Genomic DNA, 24,376 nt, shown 5'->3' with positions numbered 1-24,376 from the left:
GTGATATGGTCTCGGCTATCCTGTCCAGACTCCAGGCTGTGCATCTGTGCAAGCACTAGAGCAGCAGCTGGCTCTCCTCCAAACAGCTTTTAGATCAGACCCCCATCCTCTTTCTCAAAACCAGGACCAGATATAGATGCTTCCACTGGGGATTCCACCATATGAACCAACCCAATGGTGGGAGCCCAGTGATTCCTTTCAGTGTTGCAGCCTGGTCACTAGGACTAGATCTTACCTTAATAGCCGATTTTGTGGCTTGGGCTCAAAGAGGCAAGGCCTCAGCATGTTGCAATGGACCACCTACTCCACTCTATCTGCGGACTCTGCTCTGCTCTTGTATTGGGGCCATTTGGCTGCAGATGATGGGACCCAGGTTGTGTTTAGTTTGAAGCACCTCTGTTGGCTGATTATGGCCAAAGGCCTGGCACCAGCATATCTGTCAGAGCTTTTTTTCTCTCTATCTTGGGCTTGCCACATATTAGCTATGATCTGGTTTACCTCACAGAGGTATTGGTGATGCTTCTGGACCTAATCTGAGTCTCCCGCACCCAGACTATTGTTCCCTGTGATTCTCAGATGGATGTCCACGATCATGTCTATTGGCAGTCAGCCATGCCTGCCAATTATCAGGAAAAAGGGGGTGTACTTCATGGAGGTATGCATGTTATTATACACAGAGGTCAGCTGCAGAAAATAAGAAAGCCAGTTTCTCTGTCACATCTCTAAGAAGGTCCTCGGCCCTGCTATGTTGGCTCACTTATAGAGGACTATGCAGTTTGGTTGGTAGACTCTCATCTTTAGCTTGTGGCTGCTATATAAAGAGCATAATTCTTTAAACATCTGTTACATGAAGGGCATGACTTCTTCTGTGAGCACTGCAGAAAGGTAGCCATACGGCTAGACAAAGTAGTGCGAGAAGGCTTCTGCGGTTGGTATAGCTGTGATTTCCTGAGGGGTGTCATGCCCACGAATATGTCATAATGCTCCACCGTGGCCAGGAAGTCAGACACACTGTTCTGGCTTGGCTACCCATTGAAGTGGCCCAGTGCTAACAATACATGGGCACGCTGGTCCCTGTTGGCTGAAGAGGGGGCCTCTCCCCCATCTCAGGATTAGGCACCTGGGAATTTATGGGGGGTAGACACCTTTGAAAATTAGGTCATTAAATATCCATTTCGGAAACTGATTTTGGTTATTTTGTTTTTAAAATGTTGGCCGTAAGCTATATTGTACTACTATATATATTTAGTAGCCTGGAACTCATATCTCAATTTATTTTTTAGTCTTTGATGGAGCAGTTGTGAAACACTACAGGATCCGAAAGGATGAAGAGGGCTTTTTTCTTAGCAGAAAGAAAACTTTTAAAACATTGAATGCTTTTGTTGACTACTACACCAATAACAGTGATGGCCTCTGTGTTAAGCTCAGCAAGCCCTGTATAAAGGTAAAATTAATTCTATATTGTGCAAAATATATATTTTCAAACTAACTTTCTGGTTATCAGTCATAAGGTGCGAGGTTGTGAAATGATGACCTGTTTCTTTGATGAAGTTGCGTGGCTAGCAGAACTGTTTCATTTTTGGAGCAGACACATTCATAATAAAATACTCTGACATTTTGAACAAATAATTGTGTGGCTGGAGGAAAAGAATGTGCCAACTTGTGATTTATGAATAGCTCTGTATATTGAGATAAAATCGCCAAGTTCATAACTCTAGATGTCTATAAGTATTACTGAGACAAAACCATCAGGTTCATGAAGACAATATTTCATTGTTCATAAACTCTTGCAACGGGGTGTGAGATTTTTTTTTAAATGGAGGGTCTTTGACTAGTTGTAGCATTTTAAAGACTTATACGATATCAAGTAACTGCTTCTCTTCATTTCAAAGTTTTATTTGAAGCTCAAATAATGTTTTGTCAGGTACCCAAGATATGGGTTTACAGATACTTTTTACATTTTCTTTTATGTTTGTTCTTTATGCTCTGTGTGTTCGGTAATAGTACTCTACTCCTGATAGTTTCAACTTTAGTACTATTTTTAACAAAGATTTATTATATAAACGTCTGAAAAAATGGCAAAATATCTAATGTCTGTGTTTGGTTCTTTACACCAGAAAAAAGTTCCTACTCCTTTCGATTTGTCATACAATACTGCAGATAAATGGGAGATAGACCGAAATTCTCTGCAACTGTTGAAAAAATTAGGTTCTGGTCAATTTGGTGAGGTGTGGGAAGGACTATGGAATAATACCACACCAGTGGCAATCAAAACATTGAAACCAGGTATGTCACATACCACTTAGAAATACTAATATTGTCAGACTGTGGCAAGATCACACTTTTATGTTGTGTAAATATTTTTATTACAAAAAACCTCCAAGGTATCTAATGATCCTGAAAGACGAGCATCTTCTAATGATAGGTAAAATTGAGTTTGTTATTTTAAGATCCTTAAAGATTCCATGGCACTTTGTAATAAGGTTTTATATTCGGCTTACCTAAATTCTCACTGCTCTTTCATTTGTTCTTCAGTTTCACCACACAACACAAGCTTCCATTCTCTCATATAATGTTGCTGGCACAGAATGGCTGTCATATTTCACCCCAGAGATAGCTGCATTTCATCAGTAGGTGAAGTGAACATTAGATATGTAATAGGTAGTTTGTAAAAATCCTTCTGGTGGATAGATGTTTTAATGTTTTATTGTCACTGAATTTGTATTTGTATTAATCAGTCCTTATTCTGAGCAGTAATACAGAGTAAAACACTAAATAGTGATTGGAAATGGAATATTTCCAATATTGCATATTTATGACATACTCTACTAACATCTGATGCTTATCTTCTGTATTTCCTTGTATGAATAATGTGGCATCTATTTGACTTTTTCTGTACTTTTTAAATTAGTTTTAAGTATCCTTTCCATTATCAAAAACAATAGCGTCTACCAGCAGATGGCACAAATCACATAAATAACAAAACCAAGCATAGGTGATATAAATATTTTTTTTAAAAAATTAGATATAATATGTTTTATTCAATTCAAAAACATTCATGAGTTTCTAATGGCTTTGATTCAAGCAAATTCCATTGAGGGACCTAAGACTTAAGATTTTAGCCTATGTACAATGTCTAACCTATGTAATGTGTACTGAGATCTTCATATTGGTGGTGGATTATATATTACTCACTTCTTCTTGAAACAAAGCTTCACTTTTAATACTGGAGTCAGAACTGATGGAGTGATTTAGAAACATATCATCCCCTTAGCCCTAACTGAACTCTCCCATCTCTTTTTTGAAAAAAAGTAATCAGGAATGATAGGTCATTCAATTACTTGATTGGCTGATACCAATTCCATTTGGTACCACGTAACTTGTACAGGAAAAGTGAAATTCCAGATGCTCAAACCTTATCCTTTCATGACAGAGATTAATTTTCACATGTGTCCAACCCCACTACTCCTTACCACTAAGATCACTCCCTGACTATTCCTCAATTTGTCAACCCTAGTTACATCCTCACAGGTGTCACTGGAAAGCTTGAGAAACACAGTAGTTCTGTACTACCACATTATCACAAAGGAAGAAAAGAGGTCATTTCTTCTTCAGTATTTATGTTTGGTTCTAATAATAGGAAATGACTATTGAGATTGGTTAAACACTTGCAACTTCACACTGATGATTCATAAATTCTAGAAGTCATTTATTACTACATAGATTATAAGGCAATAAAAGATGGTCACCTAAATAAACTCCTGCACTAGATTTATGAGATTTAATTGAATTTTTACACCATAGTTAGCAAAGAACTGTAATTTCTGTTGCAACTGCCAATAGTAGAAGCATAGCAGTATGGAGTGCTGGAAGACTTCAGCTCTAATATTCAAAATTAGATTGGACAAAATGCTAAGGAATTCATTTTCTCCATCTCCGTGTTTTATGGTGTGATCCAGCTCCTGTTGAAGTCAATGGAAGGAGTACTACTGGCTTCATGGGTGTGGGTTTGGACCCTCTGATTCTATTATTGATATACCTTATAAAATATCAAAATATTCTACAGTATAAGACAAAGTATTGTGATAACAGGATGCTGTGTTCAGAACACTGTAGTATATTTTCCTTAGAGATTAACTTTTTTTGTACAATCCAACTACCTCTCTGAAACTTCTACATTTTCGTTCATTATATATAATAATAACTTCACAAGACACACTGATTTCAATAATTTAAAATCAGAATGATAAAAGCTTAGTTTGGCACTAATGAAAATGCACAAGAAGTCAGATGTAGTAATTTATTTCATCTTAATCAATCAGAGAATGGCTACCATAGTTCATGAGTGTTCACGCTAAGGTTGTTATATTCTGGTGCATATATTAATTCTTCACACTTAAAATACAGAGATATAATGGTTTTCATAGACATAGATTATAAAGACAGAATTGATTATTATATCAACTAATATTTTCTCTTATATATCACAGACCATTAAACTTCACTCAGCCAGGCATTGAGTCCTGTGACTTACGTTTGGGTACCTTTCTGAAAGTTATGCCTTAGTAAGTCCTGACCTTAAGTCATCAAATAATGACAAATCCACCACTTCCCTTAGTAGTTTGTTCCAATAGCGTTTTCTGATAGAAAAGTCTTAACATGATTATTAATATATATGTAACATCTAAAAGTGAGAAAAAAAGTCAATGGTAAAAATTGAAAAAGTACAGAGGAAGATTGAAGCTGTCGCTATTGATCTTTCAGGTTTCGAATTGGTGGTTTAGTTAAGACAGCTAATTCAAAGTGAGAGGGGTACTCTTGTCAATGCCGGTAACCTTGCTTTCATGTAAGGGAAGTTGGAGGAAGAGTGCTTTTCCTGCTGTATAGACAGTGCCAAAAGCAGAGTTAAGCTACTTCGACTTCAGATAAGTGATTAAATTAGCTGAAGTTGTGTATCTTAATTTGACTTTATTCCATAGTGTAGACATACCCTTGATGCATGCATGTGCAAATGTTGCACATATACAAATCTGATGCCATAGAAAATGTGGGGTAAGAGTTTGAAAAGCAACCATGACTTCCAAGTTGCTTTTGAAAATTTTACTCTAGGGTCCCTCGTACGGATCTACTCCAGCTCCTGCTTCTGGACATACAGTAAGGGATTCCAAAAACTGAATCCCATGTGCCCTAGCTTGCTGGAGCTGAGCAGAATTTAGGTTTTGGTCTTCCACGACCTCAATCCAGTCCTGACTCTGTGTCTGAAACCTATCTTGGCAGTGGGGCCCTTTGTGTCATTTTTCTCCAGTGACTCCTGCACATTTCACAGAATGCCATTAAAAGTGTGAGCATTGTGGACTGTAGTTTACCTCTTCTGGGTGCATGACAGTGAAAGAAATAGACACAAAAACTATACAGGATTCAAAACACAATTACTCTTTACATAACATTATGAGCTCTACACAGATCTAGACAAAATAATAAATACACTGGTATGCACTTTCCCTGTCTCAGTTTCCTCACCACTCTGTAGAGTTGTTGGGGCTTACAATCATCTGTGGTATCTGGGATCATGCCCTGTCAGCTCAGGCTTTCTCATCAGTATTATGGAGTTTTCTCTAGAGCAGCTAGATTTTTCTGACCTTTTCCGGTGCTGCTGTTACACCAGAGCTCCCTTCTATTAAAGCATGCTTGTTCTCCTTCCTAAAGCTTCTTCTGTCTCTAAAAAGCCTTTCTTCTTATTCTTCCTGAGCCCTATTTAACCCTCTACATTGTCTCCTCTGCACCTTTGTCTTGTTTCAGGTATTTTCCACCCATTCCATTTCCCCCATCCTGTAGGCAAATTGAAGCAACTAGTTTCAGCTGACCTTAGCTTACTCATTGTTTGGTCAGAGTACAGAATTTAAGTCTTTCTTTGTCTCTTGATCCCTGTCTTGACAGCCGCTTTTTGTCGACAAACTGCTGACTCGGCAAAACGTGGTGGCCATTTTTATTCAAATGAAGTGCAGGAGATTTAAATCCCCGCTTCATTTGCAATGTTGGTATGTCTAATTTACATCCCTCTGGTGACAGAGGGATGTAGTCTAGACATAACCGATGTCCCAGGGGAGGGAGGCGAGAGGATTAGTTAAGGACAATAATAGAACTTGCAGTGCTGAACTATTAGGATCATCAGAAGATGAATCCATATGGATTCTGAATCAGTTTTTCCTAACCATTTGGAAAGTGATTTCTCAGCCTCTCAGTGTTGGATTATGGAGCTATTCAAAATGTCAAAATGATTTTTTTATAGTCTTTACATTTACACAGTGTTTCCATCAGCTTCACTGAAAGTCAGAACATTCCTATTTCAACTGGAGGTTTTTGATTAAAATAACACAGATGCTTTTGGAACAGCTTTAATATTTTTAAATAATCAATATTTGAAATTATTTTATGTGTTGCCAGCCTCATTTGTAAGGGTAGCACAATCTGTCATGATATGTTCATTTCCATAACTGTTTAGATACCGATTCAACACCAACTTTGCTGTGTTAGCCAACCACTCCCTTCTGTTGTCCAGACTTTTTATTTAATTTTATTTCCTATAAGATGGCAAATCTATGTTCTGGCCAAATTAGACTCCTTCACTGAAAATAGTATTGCCCAAGAGTAAAACCCCAGGAGAACATTTGTTGACTCTTTCCATTTCAATCCCAGTTCTTAATGGAATATCTTTGATCTCAGAAGACAGACAGGAAGATAAAGAAGGTTTATTGGGGCATGACTGAAAAATACAGTCACTTCAGACTGCAACTAAAAGCTTGAGGAACACATTCTTGTAGCTATTTACATAGTACAGAGAAAGACAAAGCGTCCAGTGAGGGCATGCTGGTGCAGAAGCCTAAACAATCTCGTGTTGAAAAGTTACTCTAGGGACTACAAGACACTGGCCAAGAACAGCACTGTTCAAGCTGTCAATGAAAGTTTTGTCAGCCCATGAATGACACTACAGCTGGGAAATAAGAGTTCCTTTGTCACATTGTTTCCACCCCACTGTGCCTATGCTGACAGGCATGTAGGTCAGTGGTCCTAAAATTATAGAATTATGTTGTTGACAGCCACCATGGGCCCAGGGACAAACTCTGCCCTTAAGATAACCTCTTTTATGTTTTTGTACCTCTGGCCCTGAAATAATCCCAGACTATGTCCTACTCGTTATCGAGTGACCACTGTGAGAGAGAATCCCAGGCTGAATTCTCTACCAGGAGTTTGGGTTTCTGTTGGGTGTTTGGCCAGATGCCTGTGTTTGTCCTACCCCAATTACATATTGTCCTTTGCTGAGTCAGCCCCTAGTGATTCTCCAGGAGGTCTTTATTCCCTTAAACTGCTTTGGTCCCTTGCCTGGGAACATTCTCTCTGGGCCTTCCTTCTTCTGTTAGTTGAGGTATGGTTTCCTACCAAGCTCTCTGAAGAACCTCTCTCTTCTCAAAAGCTTCTGCCTTTCTGGGCTCCCTGACTAAGCCCTCATAAGCTTTGCTTATGCCCTCATGTTCCTTGCTTTATTAACTGTGATATTTAGGTTCTATGTGAGTGAAACGAGACAATCACTATCCTGTTGAGTGAACTCACACAGGAAAATGTCAAAAACAGCCTATCACTCTCTTAATCAGGATTCTCTGGTCTGGCAACTTCCATCGTCCAGCATGGTTGTTGCAGGACCAGAGAGCAGTGTTCCCTCTAAATTGTGCAGCAGCACAGCTCCACACAGGTAATTAATTAGCCCTCTTCCCCTCCCCTCTCCCCCCAAGGTCATGTAAGACAATTATGCCTGTTTTCAAAATTCATGTTGTGGCATTTCAGTCCTGAGTCAGTGCGCAGGAGCCAAGAAGGGGGGAGGAAAGGTCAAATACCAAAGTAACAACGAATAACAATAAAAAATAAAATAAAATATGTGCTCTTTAAGGCCTCCAAACCAACTTCAGCCTAGTTCTAGGAGGCAGGCAGACTTTCTTCCTTTTGCTGAGGCTTCACTTCCCCATACCTGATGCATAACCAAGTTCATAAGGCTCTTCCTTTGGATCCTTGAGTAAGAGCAACCAACCATGTAATCATAAAATAAAATGTCTAGACCCCAGGTTAAGGTCTTGCCCTGGAACATGCAACCTGTAGTTCTCTCTCCCTGGCTCAGCTTCTTATCCTGTTTATAGAGAACAGCCCCAAGGGCAGGATGCTCTGTGATTATGCTCAGACTGCTTTAGCTTGGAATGTTCCCTAAAGACACAGTACACCACCACAGTCAGATTTTGGTCTTTGGATACTTTCTGTGTGTGAGAAGCTTTAAATTCAGTATTTAAATATTCAGTTTTCTGAGGTTTTGCACATTAACATGATTTTTTTTGAGATGTCATGTATTGTGGTACCTTATTTTAAAAATTAAGTGTCAGTCTTTGTTTCCTTCTTTCCCCCTCACCATAAAGACAAACCTTAACCATTATACACCATGGGCTGATACACATGGTTTCTGTGCCCCAGACAATCGACTTGTTTCACTTAGAGGTTTTTTTTTTTCAGAAGCGCTGGTTCATTTCTCTGATTACTCTAAAGGTTTGTGGGGCTAATGCACTTTACAAAAGAGACAGAAAATAATCTGAGTGATTCCCATGAGGTCGCTGGGTGTTTAACATCTGCTGATTTGTTGTTGTTCTTGCTTCAGGTTCAATGGATCCAAAAGACTTCCTTAGGGAAGCACAAATCATGAAGAACCTCAGACATGCAAAGCTTATACAGCTCTATGCAGTTTGCACTTTAGAGGATCCAATTTATATTATTACAGAGTTGATGAGACATGGAAGTCTGCTAGAATACCTCCAAAGTAAGAAAAAGACTCAATACTCATTTTAGATAGTACTGGCGTTTGCTGTTTACTAAATGTGCTAAATGTGTGGGTGATCACGTTGTCCCTGGCTAAATTCCTCTTCCTAGACATTTATTTTTCATTTTCTTTGTTTTAAACCTTTCTCCACCCTTCAAACATTTTGGGCAGCATTTTCTGCACAGTGGTCTGTCAGGTTCCACCGCCTAGGAAGTGTGTTCTAGTGATGTGCAAGGAACCCTAATGTATAGTCTATTAAAGTGTTTTGTGATCTTTCCTGATGAGCACTGCTGGAAACATTTAAGATGGTATTTATTAATTATTATTAATTATAATGATGTATTATTGAGCTGTCACTAGAGAGCTTAATTGAACACAACTGAGCACTACTTTCTAGTTACAAGTATAAATTAAATTGTCTTAAATGTATGAGTATTTGTATCAATCGTGATGTGCTCAGTCGATATTTAGTGAGGATTTACCAATGCCTCCAGTCTTAAATGAAGGAATATTTAATATTGAATTTCACACTGTTAATACTTCTGTCAGTGAGTGCCTCTCCTATCTCTTGTCTTTTGAATAAGACATTGTGACAGATGGTTGAGATCATGATGCATCCCTGGATGCTCTTAAATACTTCATTTCCTGTATTAAATTCCTTATAAAAGAAACGGTTTTGTTTAAAATTGTTAGTAACAAGGGACAGGAAGAGTTGCCACGTTTTACTTACAAGGTAGAGAATAAGTCATGGGCAGGTTTTATAAATGTATTTGCCAGTGCCTGTAGTTTGAGTGCTTTGTCTCACATTTATATCACTTTTTTTCAAAAGTATGTGAGAACAAACCTAAATCCAGAAGGACTAGGTTGTAAGCTTACAGTCAGCAATGAATATGGGGTGCTGCTTAACTGGAGTGATGAGGAAAGGAATTGTGACTCAGACTAGTATAGAAGAATTACAAAACACATGTCTCCTCCTATTCACTCCAACTGAGGTACCACATTCTTCTTAACTGTAACATACTCCATTCATGGATATATTTTCTTGTCCAAGAGCCTGAACAGTATTATTCCAGTATGTTACTGAGCAGTAAGTGTTAGTGCCTGTTAGTATCCACACAAATGAAGAACTGCACTGTGTGATATGATTCTATAACCTGATGACAGATTTTCATCATGTCATGCAGTTTGATTTTTCTCTGTTTCAAAGGTCATGGTTGCTATTAAACATGTGTGTGGGGGAGAAGAATTTCTGATTCAATAATAGAAAGAAATAATCTCAATGTCAGATTATTATGACAACCAGATTAACCTCAAAGAGGAAGTAGGAAGGTACATAGGGCCAGGGAAAGTTCAATCATTAAAATTCCGCCTTTCACCTCTTCAGTTCAAAACATACTGACGAGCAGGAAAGTCAAGGTTTAGCAACTGTAGAGTACAGGAGTAAACAGTGCCGAATAGTCTTCAAAAATATGACTGCAAGGTGCTCTCTATTCGGTTAGGTGAACTGCCAGGAGTTAAAAGTGATTCAAGGCAGTGCTGTCCACTGTCATTCTGAATCAGTGGGATATCATTAGCAGAAGCCGACTGCCAACTGCAGATGATGTTTTTGTCTTTAATGCCAAGGCAGTTAGGAAGGATAATCCACATTCCCAATATAAAGAGAGAGCCCAGAATGACTGAAGTAGTAATATATCATTGGAGTATTCAAATTTGGAAAGATTTTGGAGACGTGAAATACTATTTTTCCTGTGAGAGTAGTGCTTGTGTTTATGTTTCTAGCGCTGTGGGTTCTGGGTTCAAATGTCACTCATAAGAATGATGACTGAATATAGCAATGAGTTGATCACTCCTTCACAGTTAGATCACCTGCATACAAAAGAGTTTAAACTTATCTCTCTCCCAGCATCAATTAATCTGGTCCAATATGCCACAAAATCCTTGACTCTTAGTTACAAGTGACAGGTACTTCTCCCCCCCCCCCCCCTTCTTTTTCTGTTATAAATTCTGTCCCCTTTTCTGCAGTCATGCTCATCTGAAGAAGTGGGTTTTATCCACAAAAGCTCATGACATGATATATATTTAGTCTCTAAGTTGCCGCAGGACTACTCATTGTTTTTAAAGTTACAGGCTAACATGGCTCCTCTCAGAGATTGAATCCTAGTTGTAATTTGTAATTCTCAGTGAGAGCTCTCAGTACCTGCCTTGCCAATTCAAACTACTAAAGCTTTTTCCTTCATGTGTTGAGCATTCCTGCTCTGGTCAAGGTTTTTTTTAAGCACTTTGTGTGAGCACCATCTCTGATTGAGCTAAATTAGTATTTCAGGAAGCTGCTGATCTTACAAATGGTGCATATGTTGCTGTAAGAGATTCTATGAAAGAAAACATAGTTTAAGGACAACTCAAGGAACCTCATCACTGAGACAACATAGCTAACAGTAAGAACCACTCAGATGCATTCTAAAGATAAAATGGATCTCTTAGACTTGACAATAGCCAGTCAATTTTATGTCAGGCTTGTTGAGGGACATTAGTTCTCATTTATGACTCTGCCTCACCTCCAGTTAATCTTTGGCTGCCAAAAGTGGAAACAAACATTAGCTATTAACCACATTTACAGTGGGTAACAAATATTAGCTGTTAACCACATTTTGCAGGGGGTAGTTTGCCTGTTTCAAAGACAAATACCTCCACTGCCTTTGTTGGGAGGTGTCTCAACCATCTAGTGCTGCATTAGTTATCTGCTCTTTTAAGATTATTGTGAATGAGGGTTGTTTTTCATGATACTACATTCATGACTTTATAATTTCTAAACCTTTATCATTCTTTAGGACTCCCACTTTATTCCATAGTTTGATGTTCTTGATTTACATCGGAGAGATGGGCCATTCTTTCCCAAAAGCTAACACATTTAAATAACCTGAGAACTCACAGGGACTTTAAATATTAACAATAACCCCACATTATTTTTTTATATAGATGATGCAGGCTCACAACTCCATCTGCCTGAACAAATAGACATGGCAGCTCAGGTTGCCTCAGGAATGGCTTACCTGGAATCCCAAAACTACATTCACCGGGATTTGGCAGCCAGGAATGTTCTTGTTGGCGAGCACAATGTTTACAAAGTAGCAGATTTTGGCCTTGCAAGAGTTTTTAAGGTGGGTTTGGATGTGTTTGGATTTATATATATATATATATATATGCCTTAGAATTAACATGAACTCCATCTGTGCAAAAAAAAAAAAAAGTTCAGAAAACGGTGTACCTATACTGCAAACAAAAGGTGTGTTCTTAACTCAGATTAGCTAACACATGTTAAAATAGCAGTGAAAACATGGCACCCTATCTCATAACTCATGGTTGCAGATTGAGTTCAACCAAGATCCCCTCTAAGCTTTAACTCAAATTGCTAATCCAAGTTAAAAACTGAGTTGCCATGTCTTCTCTGCTGTTTTAGCCTGAGTTAGTTAACATGGCTGGAAAGTTAAGATGAGATAAGAACACATCTGTTTTTTCAGTGTAGACATACCCTACTAAATGATATGTTAATTTAGGACTGGATTGTAACTGAATACCCCAGCCTCGATAGCAGGCAGTGCTGGATCTTGAAAATGTCAGTCCATTCTCTGCTTCTGATCCTGCTGAGGGGAAATGAGTCTTTTTCTGATGATACACCTTACTTCTTTTGCATGTGTAGTGGCTGTTTCAAGAGTGGGGAGGCGGTGGAGGAAGGGGCATGAACAGAAATGGACCCAAGTTTTCTTTCACACCTCATCTAATATTTGGATGAGGGAGAACCTCTCCTCCCTCCTCTTATAGCTGATGCATGGCCCAGCAATGCAGGTCGCCATTACTAAGGCATCTCTACACCTGCCCTCACTCCGATGTGCAGACTCAGTAAGTCAGACATTGTCTGAGCTCTTAGATCACCTCTGAGGCCTGGTTTTTCACTACTGTTTATGAAAGTTGTACACTATGGCATATTGAAAGTGATGTAAGTGTGGGTTAATGTAACAAACAAATGGCTTTTCATTTTAAAAGGGGATTTTACAAATATCAAACATTTCCACAGTTCTATTTTTTAGTTTAATTTATTTAAATTTTTACGCTGGGAAGGATAAAAATTTTGTTGCCAGATGATTTTCCTACCGAGTGCAATGGTTGTAGAAGTTGAGAGTCAAACTAGATCAGGTGTTACACCCTGATTGTGATATAAAATATTGAGTTCACACGGAAAATGCTCCTCCTCCATTTCAGCTCTAAAGTAGCATGTCTGAATTGCTGAGTCTGCACATTGGAGTGAGGGGAGTTCTGGAGATGGCTATACTAAAAACATTCACAGCAGAGCCAAAATTGAGGAGTACTTTCAGTTTCTATTTAAAATCACTTTGAGTCTGTCTTTCAGTGCTTGAAAGCTGGTGAAGTGGTAATTAGCAAAGTCAATAGCCCATCAAGGCTATCAATAAATCACCAAACAGAGGTTCCTAAATGCATTAGCTCTTGCTATCACCGCCTCTATTTATCAAAGATCAGACCTGAAGTCAGTCTGACCATGGAATCTCTAATGCCAACATGATATTTTGTGCTGCTATTTCTGGCAGATGTATGGAATTGAAAAATTCACAAGAGCCAGCCATAATAAAGCTCAAGCCATTCAACACTGGGTGCTCACTTGAAGTTACAAACAACTTAGAAAAGCTTCTGTTGAACAGAGAGTTTCTCATCTATAAGACCTAGTTCAACAAAGCCCTAAGCACACACTTTAGTCCCAATGAGTTCAAGTGTGTGACTGAACAAGGCTAACTTGGGTTTGTTTTGTTTTGTATGTAATAGTTAGAAAATGAAAATGTATATGAAGCTAAACATGAAACAAAACTTCCTGTGAAGTGGACAGCCCCTGAAGCGATCCGCTCCAATAAATTCAGCATTAAGTCTGATGTGTGGTCATTTGGAATACTTCTCTTTGAAATAATCACCTATGGGAAGATGCCTTATTCTGGTGAGTTTTTAATTTAAAATTAATATTTAAATGTACTTTTTGATGATTTTTTTCTTTATTGAATTGGAGGCAAATTCAGGGGTTGAAAATCTAAATATGGAATAAAGCATCTTTGCATCCAGAACTACTGGATGTCTCAGACCTCCTGAAAGGTCTCCAACACCTGTAGTTTCCAGCTATTTAAGACTTGGTTAGTTGGTACCAATCAGTGGTTCATAGGCTTAGCTTGTTGGCTATTCCTGTGGAACATTGGACCATTCAAGTCTAGTGCTAGAAGGTACAATTGGAGAGGCTTTTGTGGACCCCTGTTTCACTGTCTTTATGAAGGTATCACATGGAAGGAGAGATTCCTGAGTGAGATGTTGCATAGGCTCGGCTAGGAAAAAAATGTGTGAAGAGAGGAAGACTTTTTTGTATTTTCTACTGTAGGGGAGAATTTAGATAGAGAAGCACAGACTGGATTTAGGCTAAAAGAGCACTATCCAAGTGTGAATTTAACAATATCAGAGCAGACTATATCCCCAGAACTAAGAGGTTTCTCACTGGAATAACTTTGTGGCTATTTTAATTGTGTTAAATACCAATTTTAGAAAGAAGTGGTGAGAATGTTATAATTTGAACCGAGCAATAAGTCGGGAAGAAAGCAAACCAAGGGTGTCTATTTTTCTTCCTATCCTGCAGCCATATTTGGTAACTGCCATGAGCCAGATAGCTGCATTTAATTTGCAAAAGGAGTCATGTTCAGCCACTTTTACTGTAATTTAGAGGTGCCCTGCATATTGACAACAGGTTCTGATTTGTAGAATGTTTAATCCAAGATGCCAAGCATGTTGGGAGTTGTAGTTTCCATGGGCTGACCTCTATATTCAAGGAAAGGATGGTGACAGGCCATATATTCCAGTCACTCAGACACACTTTGGCCATTTTGGGCAGGGCTGGCATGAGGCATGTGCAGTCAGTTCCCCCCACACGTGGCCCTATGCTTTATTATCGGCCCTGGTCTAGGTTCTATTCTCATGTACTGGAGTTTTAGACCATTTATTTTATATTAAAACCATAATGATTAAAAGTTCAAATTATATTTAAAAATATATGTACATACATTTGTTTTGGAGAAGTAAAATGTTTCTTACAACGTATACAAATAAGGTTGAAATATGTACATCCATTTAAAGCGTGTAATGTGCGCGCTGCAGTGTAAAAAACAGAGATATGCTCATGCATTATGGACACTGGGCTAATGGCCATTTTGACAATTTTGAGAATGTTAATGATGTTAATGTGGTGGTTTATTTTAGTTAATGTGGTGGTTGTTTTAGTTAAATTTTTATAGGTAATTTTTTGCACCACCATGCTGGCCAGCTATAAAAAGATAAACAGATCCATAGAGCTTTTGAAAATTTGGTCTTAAAAGACATTCACATGTAGACCTCCATTTGAACACATGCATTTTTATGGTCATGGATCACTTGCATGAGCTAGTCTCATGTTCTGTCCTTGCACATGAACATACAAGCCCATTTTTATACCCAGTTTGAGTTTTGTGTATTTAAACTATCATTTTGTTGGCACAGGAGATTTGTGCATGTAAAAATGGCGCTACTTTCTGATCATTTCTTCTTCCTTCTCTTTTTTAATCTGTTTCAGGTCTGATGGGCTACCAAGTAATCCAGAAGCTGGATAAAGGATACAGAATCCCTAAACCAGATAATTGCCCAAATAAACTCTATGAGATTATGCTGAAATGCTGGAATGCAGAGCCCAAAGACCGGCCCACTTTTGAAACACTGCAGTGGGAACTGGAAGATTATGATATGGACTCTACATGCTATACTGATGCAAATGCTTTTGTGAAATGAACCTTGTGGCAGAAGCCAAAGAAAATCAAATGATCAGTTAAAAGAGTATGAACTGTGAGATCAATTTAACCTCAAAATATGAGGGAGAAGAGATTTAAATTATTAGATGAAACTAAAGAATATTTTTTACATTTTCAAGGCTATGGCGATGTCAAGGCCAGGACACTCCAGATTCTGCCAGCCATTGTCTTGCAAGATTAAGAAAATTGAAAGGAGGGGGCTTGTTTGTTTGTATTTGTTTGCTTGTAAAATAAGCTCTCTTCTATTTATTATTTAAATAATAGATCAAAAGAAAGAAAAAGAATGAATAACATAATATAGATGCAATTCACTGTTTACCTACTATAATATTTATTTGTTATTCCTTAGATTGCTGAGGCCTATCCTCTTGTTACTATGAAGGAACCTGATTACTTTGTTGCACAGCAGGACCTGTGCTTTGAGACATTTATTTTTAAAAATATCCTGGGATTACTATCATGCTGGGACAGCCATATTAAATGTCTTGATTGTACATGGAGTGCACATGCCTTTGCTAAAGAGGAAAATTAAACAGATATTGGGAAAAGAATTAAAATAGCAGCAAAACATGATTTTTTTGCTTTATATATGGGCAGTGTCCGGCTTATGAAATAAGCACAATTAACATTAGTTGACTCATGTTAAAATCAGATAGTGTTATAAAGTTGATGATTTTTTATTATCCACTGAAGGGGATAGGGACATTATATAATCCCTAAATTTTCAGAATCATGGAGCTGAAAAGATCTGTTTTAAATGAAATCAACATGGCCTTAATCTTTTGGAAAGATTCTGCAAAATTCCAACCTCAGCTGACATGATTTATAGCACTGTGCCTCAGATCGCACACAGACTTTTGAAAAGAGTCAGCAAAATGATTATTTCCCCCTTTTCTCTCTCTCTCAAAAATATTAGATGTATTTTATTTGGCACAGGATGACATTAGGGCCAACTCCCTCTGCTAAAGGAGGAGTAGCATGCTGCTGATTAATATGGGGGCCTGAACATTTTTAGCAACATTTAAAACATTTTTTCTAATTCTAGGTAAATTAGCCAGGCATATAGCTTCTGCCTAATCCCTAGACCTTGAAGGCTTTTGTGTGCAGCATAATTGTGAACTATATTTTTCCTCCATTTCCAATTATTGAATTATAGAATCCATTGTAGTCTGTAATATTAACACAACATATACTAAGGGCTCAAAATAAGTGTAACTACTTTCTCCCAATATCAGAGATATCTGGAGTCTGCCAGGAAAATCCTAAAATAGCTATAAATAAATGAAAAGATTCACTAACCTAAAGTTTGTATGTCTTTCATTGCATATTCTCACTTCCATTTCCTTGCTATTTTCTTCTCCTTCCACATCAAGATTCCATTTCAGTACCTCCTACTTTCCCCCCTAATTTTAATCTCTTCTTCAGTTTGTCTCATTTTTGCTTTTCTTGGAAAGCAGCATCTCTTTCTTTTCCACATGCACTCTGTCCACTGAAAAACTCCCTCCTTTATTATATTGTTTCTTCCTCACTTTGTTCCTCTGTATTCTTATCGTGCCATCCTCCTTGCTTTCCTTGTTTTTCTCTCCACTCTCCGACAATTATTGCATACTAATTGCACTTTTAAAGCTCTTTATAGCATTAACCAAATAACTGCCATAACTTTCCTGTGATGTTGGAAAGCATTATCATCCCCAGTGTGAGCTTCAGTTACAGAATAGAAGGTAGCTCATCATCATGAGACTATGAAGCATTCCTTCCCCCACTCTTACTGTGACAAAATATAAAGGCCTTCATTCTCCACAGCCTTGCACCTTTTGTAGTCATTTATATCTATGTGAAGTGGCTGTGACACGTTACTATCATATTTTAGCTTCACTTTTCACTGCCAGTAAGAAAGTGCAAGGCAGTGGAGAATTAGCCCCCAAAGAGTAAAACACAGAGCAGTTTAATATTAAAGCTTTTCTTTTTTACTTTTTTTCTTAATTTTTCTACAGATTGGGTAAACGTCACTAATCAATTTATGTGGTGAGCAGACCTTGATAGAGATCAAACCTGCTTAGTGGTAGTGGAGTATAGATCTAAGTTGAAATCCTCCTATCAGATTGCTTCCTTAAGCCAATCCATTAGAAGGTAATGATCTTAACCAGAGAACCAAATTCGGTGATGAATCCTAGTCATAGGCCACCTGAGGCACATTGCCCAGATGCTAGAAGACCCCAACAGTTGCATAACAGTTTGTATTTATATGACAGGTACCAATTATATTCAGAGTTCTTCTCTAAGACTTGATTTAAATGGAACATCAAGGTTAGCTCTTCCAGTTATAGTGCACACTAAAATGAGTTTAACTTACTGGACTTGATTCTTGCAGCCTTTTATGTTCAAGGTTCTGCCAAAACAATCTATTTCACTTGTTTTTATTTGATGGCTCATAGAGGGAAAATAATGGATTCAGTTATGAGAAACTGTAATATTTTCTTAAGAAACTGACATAAATTTCTGTTTAGATAGAATAATGGGATTAAGGAGATATAAACTGAATTTTTCTACAATAGACTAGCTCTTGTAACATTCACTTCACATAAATTGTGCTGACACCTTTCTATGTGATGTTTTATTTATATAATTCCAAGCTCTTTTTTTTATAAACTAAATCATTTTATGCAGTCCTTCAAAAGCGCAATTTGACATAAGTTTAAAAAATGTCAAGTCAGATAAGATGACTCCCCAGTTGTGTTCTGCTTCATATACTTCAAAAAACCTCTGGAGGAATGAAATTACATTCTCCACTCTAAATATTAGAGAGGGTGTGAACTTTATTTTGGATTCTTATAGAAAAGTTTTTGGACAGATGACTTGCAGTCTAGGACATATATAGGAAGCCTCAGAAGGTCTGATTGTGGCTTGATTGAATCATTACTTCCCAGCACAGTGAACAGAGCTGAAAATAGGCATACATGTAGGAAGAGAAGGAAGACCCCTAGTATTACAGCTGGCACCTTTATAGTCATCTATGATTATTATAATAGGACTAGGGCATCTGAATGTGAAACACCTTTAGCTTTGCAGTGAGGACTGAGGTGGCTTGGTTAAAAAAACAAACAAAAAACCCTGGAGAGCTTAGATGCTGATCCTAATATCGTCCCTTTTCCAGCAACAAAACTAGTGGGACGGCAAGGGTCTGTGGCCTGCAATGTGGAGGTCAGACTAGAAGATCACGATGGCCCCTTTTGGCCTTAAAATCTCTGAATCTAAATAGAAAAGGGAGAAAACGAACTAAAAGATTGAAAGAGATTGTCATTTCTTTTGATTGAACATGCTTCTATCTGTTGGGAGCTAGTATGTGTAGAAGAAAGTAGGCCAGATAACAAAATAGTATTGATTCCATGAGAAGTTCTGGAGGGCCAAGGAGAATGGGTTATAGTCCCCCAAAAAACAAAAAGCATATTGCACTATGTATTTCTTTCCTGTCATTCCTATGTAATGAATGTCTTACTATATTGATTTGTCACACCAGATATTTTATTTGTCTGAATATACTATATATTTTAAATGTATAACAATAGCAATGACAAAACAAGGGATTTATTTTCTGTCTCTCTAGTTGGACATTTAGGGTATGTATACACTGCATGGTTATTTTGGGATATCTGAAATAGCTACCCCACATCTACACAAGTTGCCCATTATGTTGAAATATTTTTCGTAATAATGGACATGCTATTTTGCCATTTCGATAAACCTCGTTGTACAAGGGATAAGAAATAGCTTGAAATAGCACATTATTTTGAGATTTGGCACTGTGTAAACATGCCAAATTTCAAATTTCAAAACAGATTGGAAATAAGATATGTAATTTGCGTAATGCAAATTGTGTATCTTATTTCGAGTTTAGGGTGCTGTGTAGATGCACCCTTATGCCATTTCCCTCACTGTAGTGCCGAATGTTTATCGTTAGCAATCTCCTGTATTATTCATATTTTTTCTCTCAATTTTCTTTTCTTTTCTATTCTTATGAACATGGTTCTTCTTTCACTCAATATTTATTTATTTTCTTTCAATTGAGTGGAAATAAAAAGTATCAGTTGAACAGTTTGTAGCCCTGCCAGTTGTTGAAAATTATAAAATCATCATTCAGTGCACTAGAACAGGTTGAAAAAATTTCAACCAGTTTCAGTGCATAATTCTGATGGAACGGTTTTCCATCAGAAAATGCAGTTTTGTCAAAATCAGAACATTTAATGGGATAAGTTGATTCTCGCAAAATTTTTCTGCAAAAATGTCTTAATTAATCCTTTTACATTTAGCATTTCATTTTGGCAGCATTTTTTGTTTGATTTCTCAATTCACTTTGGTTTTATTTTTATATGTTATCTAAATACCAATTAATATTATAATTGATATTTAAATTATAAATTTATAATATATTTTCTTATTATTTAAATTAAATATTTTATTTTATTGAAATGTAATTAATGTTCATAACTGAAATGAAACACTGATGTTTCTGAATCAAGTAATTTTTGGAATTCCACAGAAATTTTCAAAAATTCAATTTTTTCTCTCAATTTGGAACAAACACTAACTTTGAAATGTTGGACTTTCCCATGGAACAGAAAATCCATTTCTTGATTAGCTCTATTATGCAGTCCTCTACATTTCAGTCCCACAGTCTCTTTTCTAATTCCAGGTGAAATTAATACACCTTGCATCAGGAAGCTGTCAAATCCGAGCTCTATTGGACCAGGTTTCTGTCAGAAGATGATTTCTTGAGTAATTTAAGCACACAAGACTCCTTTAGGGCCTACAGCATTCTACTGTCCCTAACAGAGGCACTGACCAGCTCTAGTAACAAAAGACCCAGTACTACCCTTCTGATTTTCACCAGCCAGGAAGGACATACTTTAACATACAAGCTGTAGTCCAAAGTTCTCCTAACGCTTCCAACACCTGTTAATGACACTGGTTGCAACTCTGAGAGAGAGGCTTTGTGTTTCTCCCTTCAGGATCCTGCTTTGTTTCCATAAATGTGGATACTATGGTCCAAAGTTGAATATTTCCCCCCACAAATATCTAGAAATTTTGCCATGAGACAGACTCTATTCAACAAAGATATGGAGGCAACTTGTATTAATCAAACTGTCCACCAATCTGAACGTATCCACTGACTGAAATTTTGCAGATGCCATAACGAAAGCAAGGAATCTCTTCTTTGCTTCCTGTATATCCACAGTATAAGAATTATACTCTTTAGCGTGCAATCTAACTGCTGTAGACTTGTCACTGGCTTTCTTAGCTCTTACTACACTTGTCAAAGATCATCTGAAAATCAATATAGCCTACGGGTATGTCTACACATACAGAAATCTGCCGCTGTTGATCTTCCAGGGTTCAAATTAGCAGTCTAATTAAGACAGCTAATTCAAACTAAGGGGGTGCTCCAGTTGATGCAAGTAACCCTCTTTCATGAGGATTAAGGGAAGTTGGAGGAAGAGTGTTCTTCCTTCTACTTCCTGAACTGTAAATAGTGCCAAAAGCCGAGTTAAGCTACTTGACTTCAGCTACTGTATCAAGGTCCTTACCCAGACCCCTTGCCCTGGGACTCCTCCTTGGGTCACAAATTAACCAGAGACCCTTCCTGGTGCAGTTACCCGTGCCTTTTATTGTCAGTACCAGTTTCCCACCACCTTCTATTTACAGAGTTTTTGTTCACAGCAAAACACTCAGCTACACCCTTTCCTTCCACTTCGCCACTGGCTGCCTTATATAGCCCTCTGGCCAATGAGGCACACAGCTGCTTCCATTAGCCTTTCAGGCCTGGGTTTGCTCAGCTGGCTGTAATTTGCCTTTTCAGCCAGGCTGTAGTGGTAGAGCTCTAGCTTGGCCAGCAGACTGTCACACTATGCAATTAATGTAACTGAAGTTGCATATCTTAATTCGACTTTGTCCAGTGGTATAGACAGATCCTAAGAGAAAGAAGCCATGGAAGTGATGCCTAGGCATAGCAGATGACAAAAGATTTTATTGCTGATCGTCCTTCTAATGCCAATGTTGTCTCTCTGCCAAGCAGTTGCAGTTCTTTGGAGCCTTGAAGATAACTTCCCAGTGGAGGAGAAATCAGTGATGCAGAACCTAGGAATATGCTAACTGTAAATTGATGTATTTACATAAATGACCTCGAAAGTGGTCAAAAAACAAGCAAAGTAAGCTTTTATTTCAGGCATCTCTGCTCCACATGAGACCTGATTTCCAGAAAGCAACTCTGCCTTAATTCGCTCAGATAAAAGATGAAGGTAGAAAATAAATTCTTCCACTTTTAATACAGCTCCCTTTCCAAGACTCACTGCCTCTACAAAAAACCTTACATAAGAAAGACTACAGGTATCTGAGACTTAACATTTGTTCACAAGCTAAGAAAAAGAGTGTAGAAGACCATTACAGTAACACACGGTGACACCTGCCATAATATTATTCAATTCAACTAAACCATCAGCCAAGTCATTTATTAAGGGAATGACTTCAGAAGCTTTGAAAACCCTTCTGACACTTTTAAGCTTCAAGGGTAGACCATCAAAGCAAGTTTCTTGCACTACCAGGAGAGCTGACGGCCAAGTTAAACCACAAGTGCTAATGACTGATCCATGATAAGGCCAGTTCCCATTCTCCTAACCTTTGATCCTAGCCCAAACACAAGATCCAAAGTATGACCGGCTACATGATCTGAGCCTACCACTTAGAACAGTCCACTGCTATCATGGTGGCAGGAAATCTTGAGGTGATGCAGAAAAAAGATAATTATGAAATAACCCAATCAATAATCCACCAGCTCCTACAGGGAATGGGTAATGAATGCACTAGAACTAGTTCTACCTTAACTTGGTCCCAGGTCTCACATATAAGATATATACAGTATACTAGACTTAAATTTGGAATGAAAGATCAGTTTTTCAGTCACATGCAGACATCATAGCTACATCACCCTTTCAATGTGCTCTCTCATGTTGCTCAAGTACCTTGCTGGCACCAAAAGGGACAAAATTGCTCTAGCCACACAATTAACTCATTTTTTAAAAAGGTGGTTCTTTTTAAATTGAATGTAAAACTTTTTTCTTCTTTCAGGTGTGGTTCAAGTACTACTTTTTTTGAAAGAGTATTACCTAAGAAATTATATATCACATTTCAGCAGGAAGGAAATTTTTATAGAAACGTTTTGATTCCTAAAAACCCGGTAAGTCTAATTGTAACCTAACCACAACCCCTTAACAATAAAGGTCAAAGCTTGAAGGCAGCATTTCATGTCAGCTGCCTGGCATGGTACTTTCATCACAGCAGGTGCTGAATTTCAGTATTTCTTCTGAGCTGAAAGCAAGAACAAATACAAACCTTCTTACTGTTGTACTGGAATGAGTTTTAACAATGAAACAAGGAAATAAAATTTGTGACAGTGAGGAAAGGGGAAAGCTAATGAAAGTAAGTGAACCACCATGCTAAAAGCAATATTGAGCAATATTGAGCAAAATCTGGTCTGATCCTGCAAAGAATTACACACATACTTAATTTTATGAACTTTGAGTAGTCCCACTGAAGTCAAGTAAGATGAGTCTTTGCAAAATCAGGACTCAAGTCTGTACGCAGAATGAAACTGCACATTTTTCCCAAAGTGTTTGAAAAAAAAGAAAAGAGCTTTTATGATTGAAACATGCTTTTATCACTCACAAGTCTCTGTTCAGAGGCACACCTTGGTAACTCCCAACTCAAACAGAATGAAACATAAATAACTTCAGAGGAGGACAGGGGCAGTCTTTACATGAGTGCCAAGTGAAAAAGTTTTAACCAGAAATGAAGCAAATCTGAGTTTTAACCAGAAATGAGGCAAATCTGCCTACAAGAAATTATAGAGCTTTGGGGAATATGGATAGGAAACAGATCAAGGCTAACACTTGAGAAAACAGCTAATATGCTCTTTCCTACACAATGACCAGGGGGGTTCTTGAACATCTTTTTCCTGCCATCCATATTCTGGCTAAGGTTTAAAAGGAATTTTACAGACAATGTAATCCGTAAATGGAACTGAGTGTTTCTTCTGGGCATTGGGAAGAACTTGAGCTCCTCAAAATTTGCCCATCAGCTTCTGTAGGAAAAGAGAGAAAAGAAAAGTTGGTGGGTGCCTTAATTACAACCCACGGAGGGAGTCTTAGGTCAAACATTCAAAGGTGCAAAAAACAAACAAGTTGTAAACTTTAGTTAATTGGAAATTTGAGTGAAAATTCTGCTTTTTGCCTCTTCTACGTGATTCAGGATAGAACTGTTGGAATGTTTTGTAACCATCAGCAACAGTTTTTGTCATAAACTGGATGGATGAAATGTTTCAATTTTAATACTCCTGTTCTTCTGACAAGGTCTAATTAAGGCGCATCATTAAATGTGTTCATATTTTATTTTTAATGGACTGTGGCTAAAATGAACAAGCAACAAATGTTGGATACACCTATTTACAAATTATATGATATGACCAGAGAGGACTGGATTTATGCACAAGGTAAGTAAGTTACAGTTTATAGCCTCAGATTATGAGGGGTCTCTAAATACCAAAGAATTACTGATTTTTAGTTGCATCCTTTCCTATGTATTGGTATTGGTATTTTAA

At 37.8% G+C, this 24,376-nt stretch overlaps 1 protein-coding gene across 1 annotated transcript in view; it reads left to right on the top strand.

Moving 5' to 3' along the window:
- The window catches only part of FRK (fyn related Src family tyrosine kinase), a 57,758-nt gene extending 37,714 nt beyond the window's left edge, over positions 1-20,044 (top strand). The window contains exons 3-8 of the mRNA XM_014573682.3: positions 1,284-1,444; positions 2,118-2,286; positions 8,693-8,851; positions 11,828-12,009; positions 13,685-13,850; positions 15,498-20,044. Coding sequence (XP_014429168.1) covers positions 1,284-1,444; positions 2,118-2,286; positions 8,693-8,851; positions 11,828-12,009; positions 13,685-13,850; positions 15,498-15,709 — 1,049 coding nt within the window. The 3' untranslated portion in view covers positions 15,710-20,044. The remainder of the gene's footprint in view (positions 1-1,283; positions 1,445-2,117; positions 2,287-8,692; positions 8,852-11,827; positions 12,010-13,684; positions 13,851-15,497) is intronic.
- Positions 20,045-24,376: the final 4,332 nt, after the last annotated feature.

The sequence above is a fragment of the Pelodiscus sinensis genome, chromosome 3, assembly GCF_049634645.1.
Source record: "Pelodiscus sinensis isolate JC-2024 chromosome 3, ASM4963464v1, whole genome shotgun sequence".
NCBI classification, from domain to species: Eukaryota; Metazoa; Chordata; order Testudines; family Trionychidae; genus Pelodiscus; species Pelodiscus sinensis.
The sequence above is the reverse complement of the archived record's forward strand: the minus strand, read 5'-3'. Positions and strand labels throughout refer to the sequence as shown.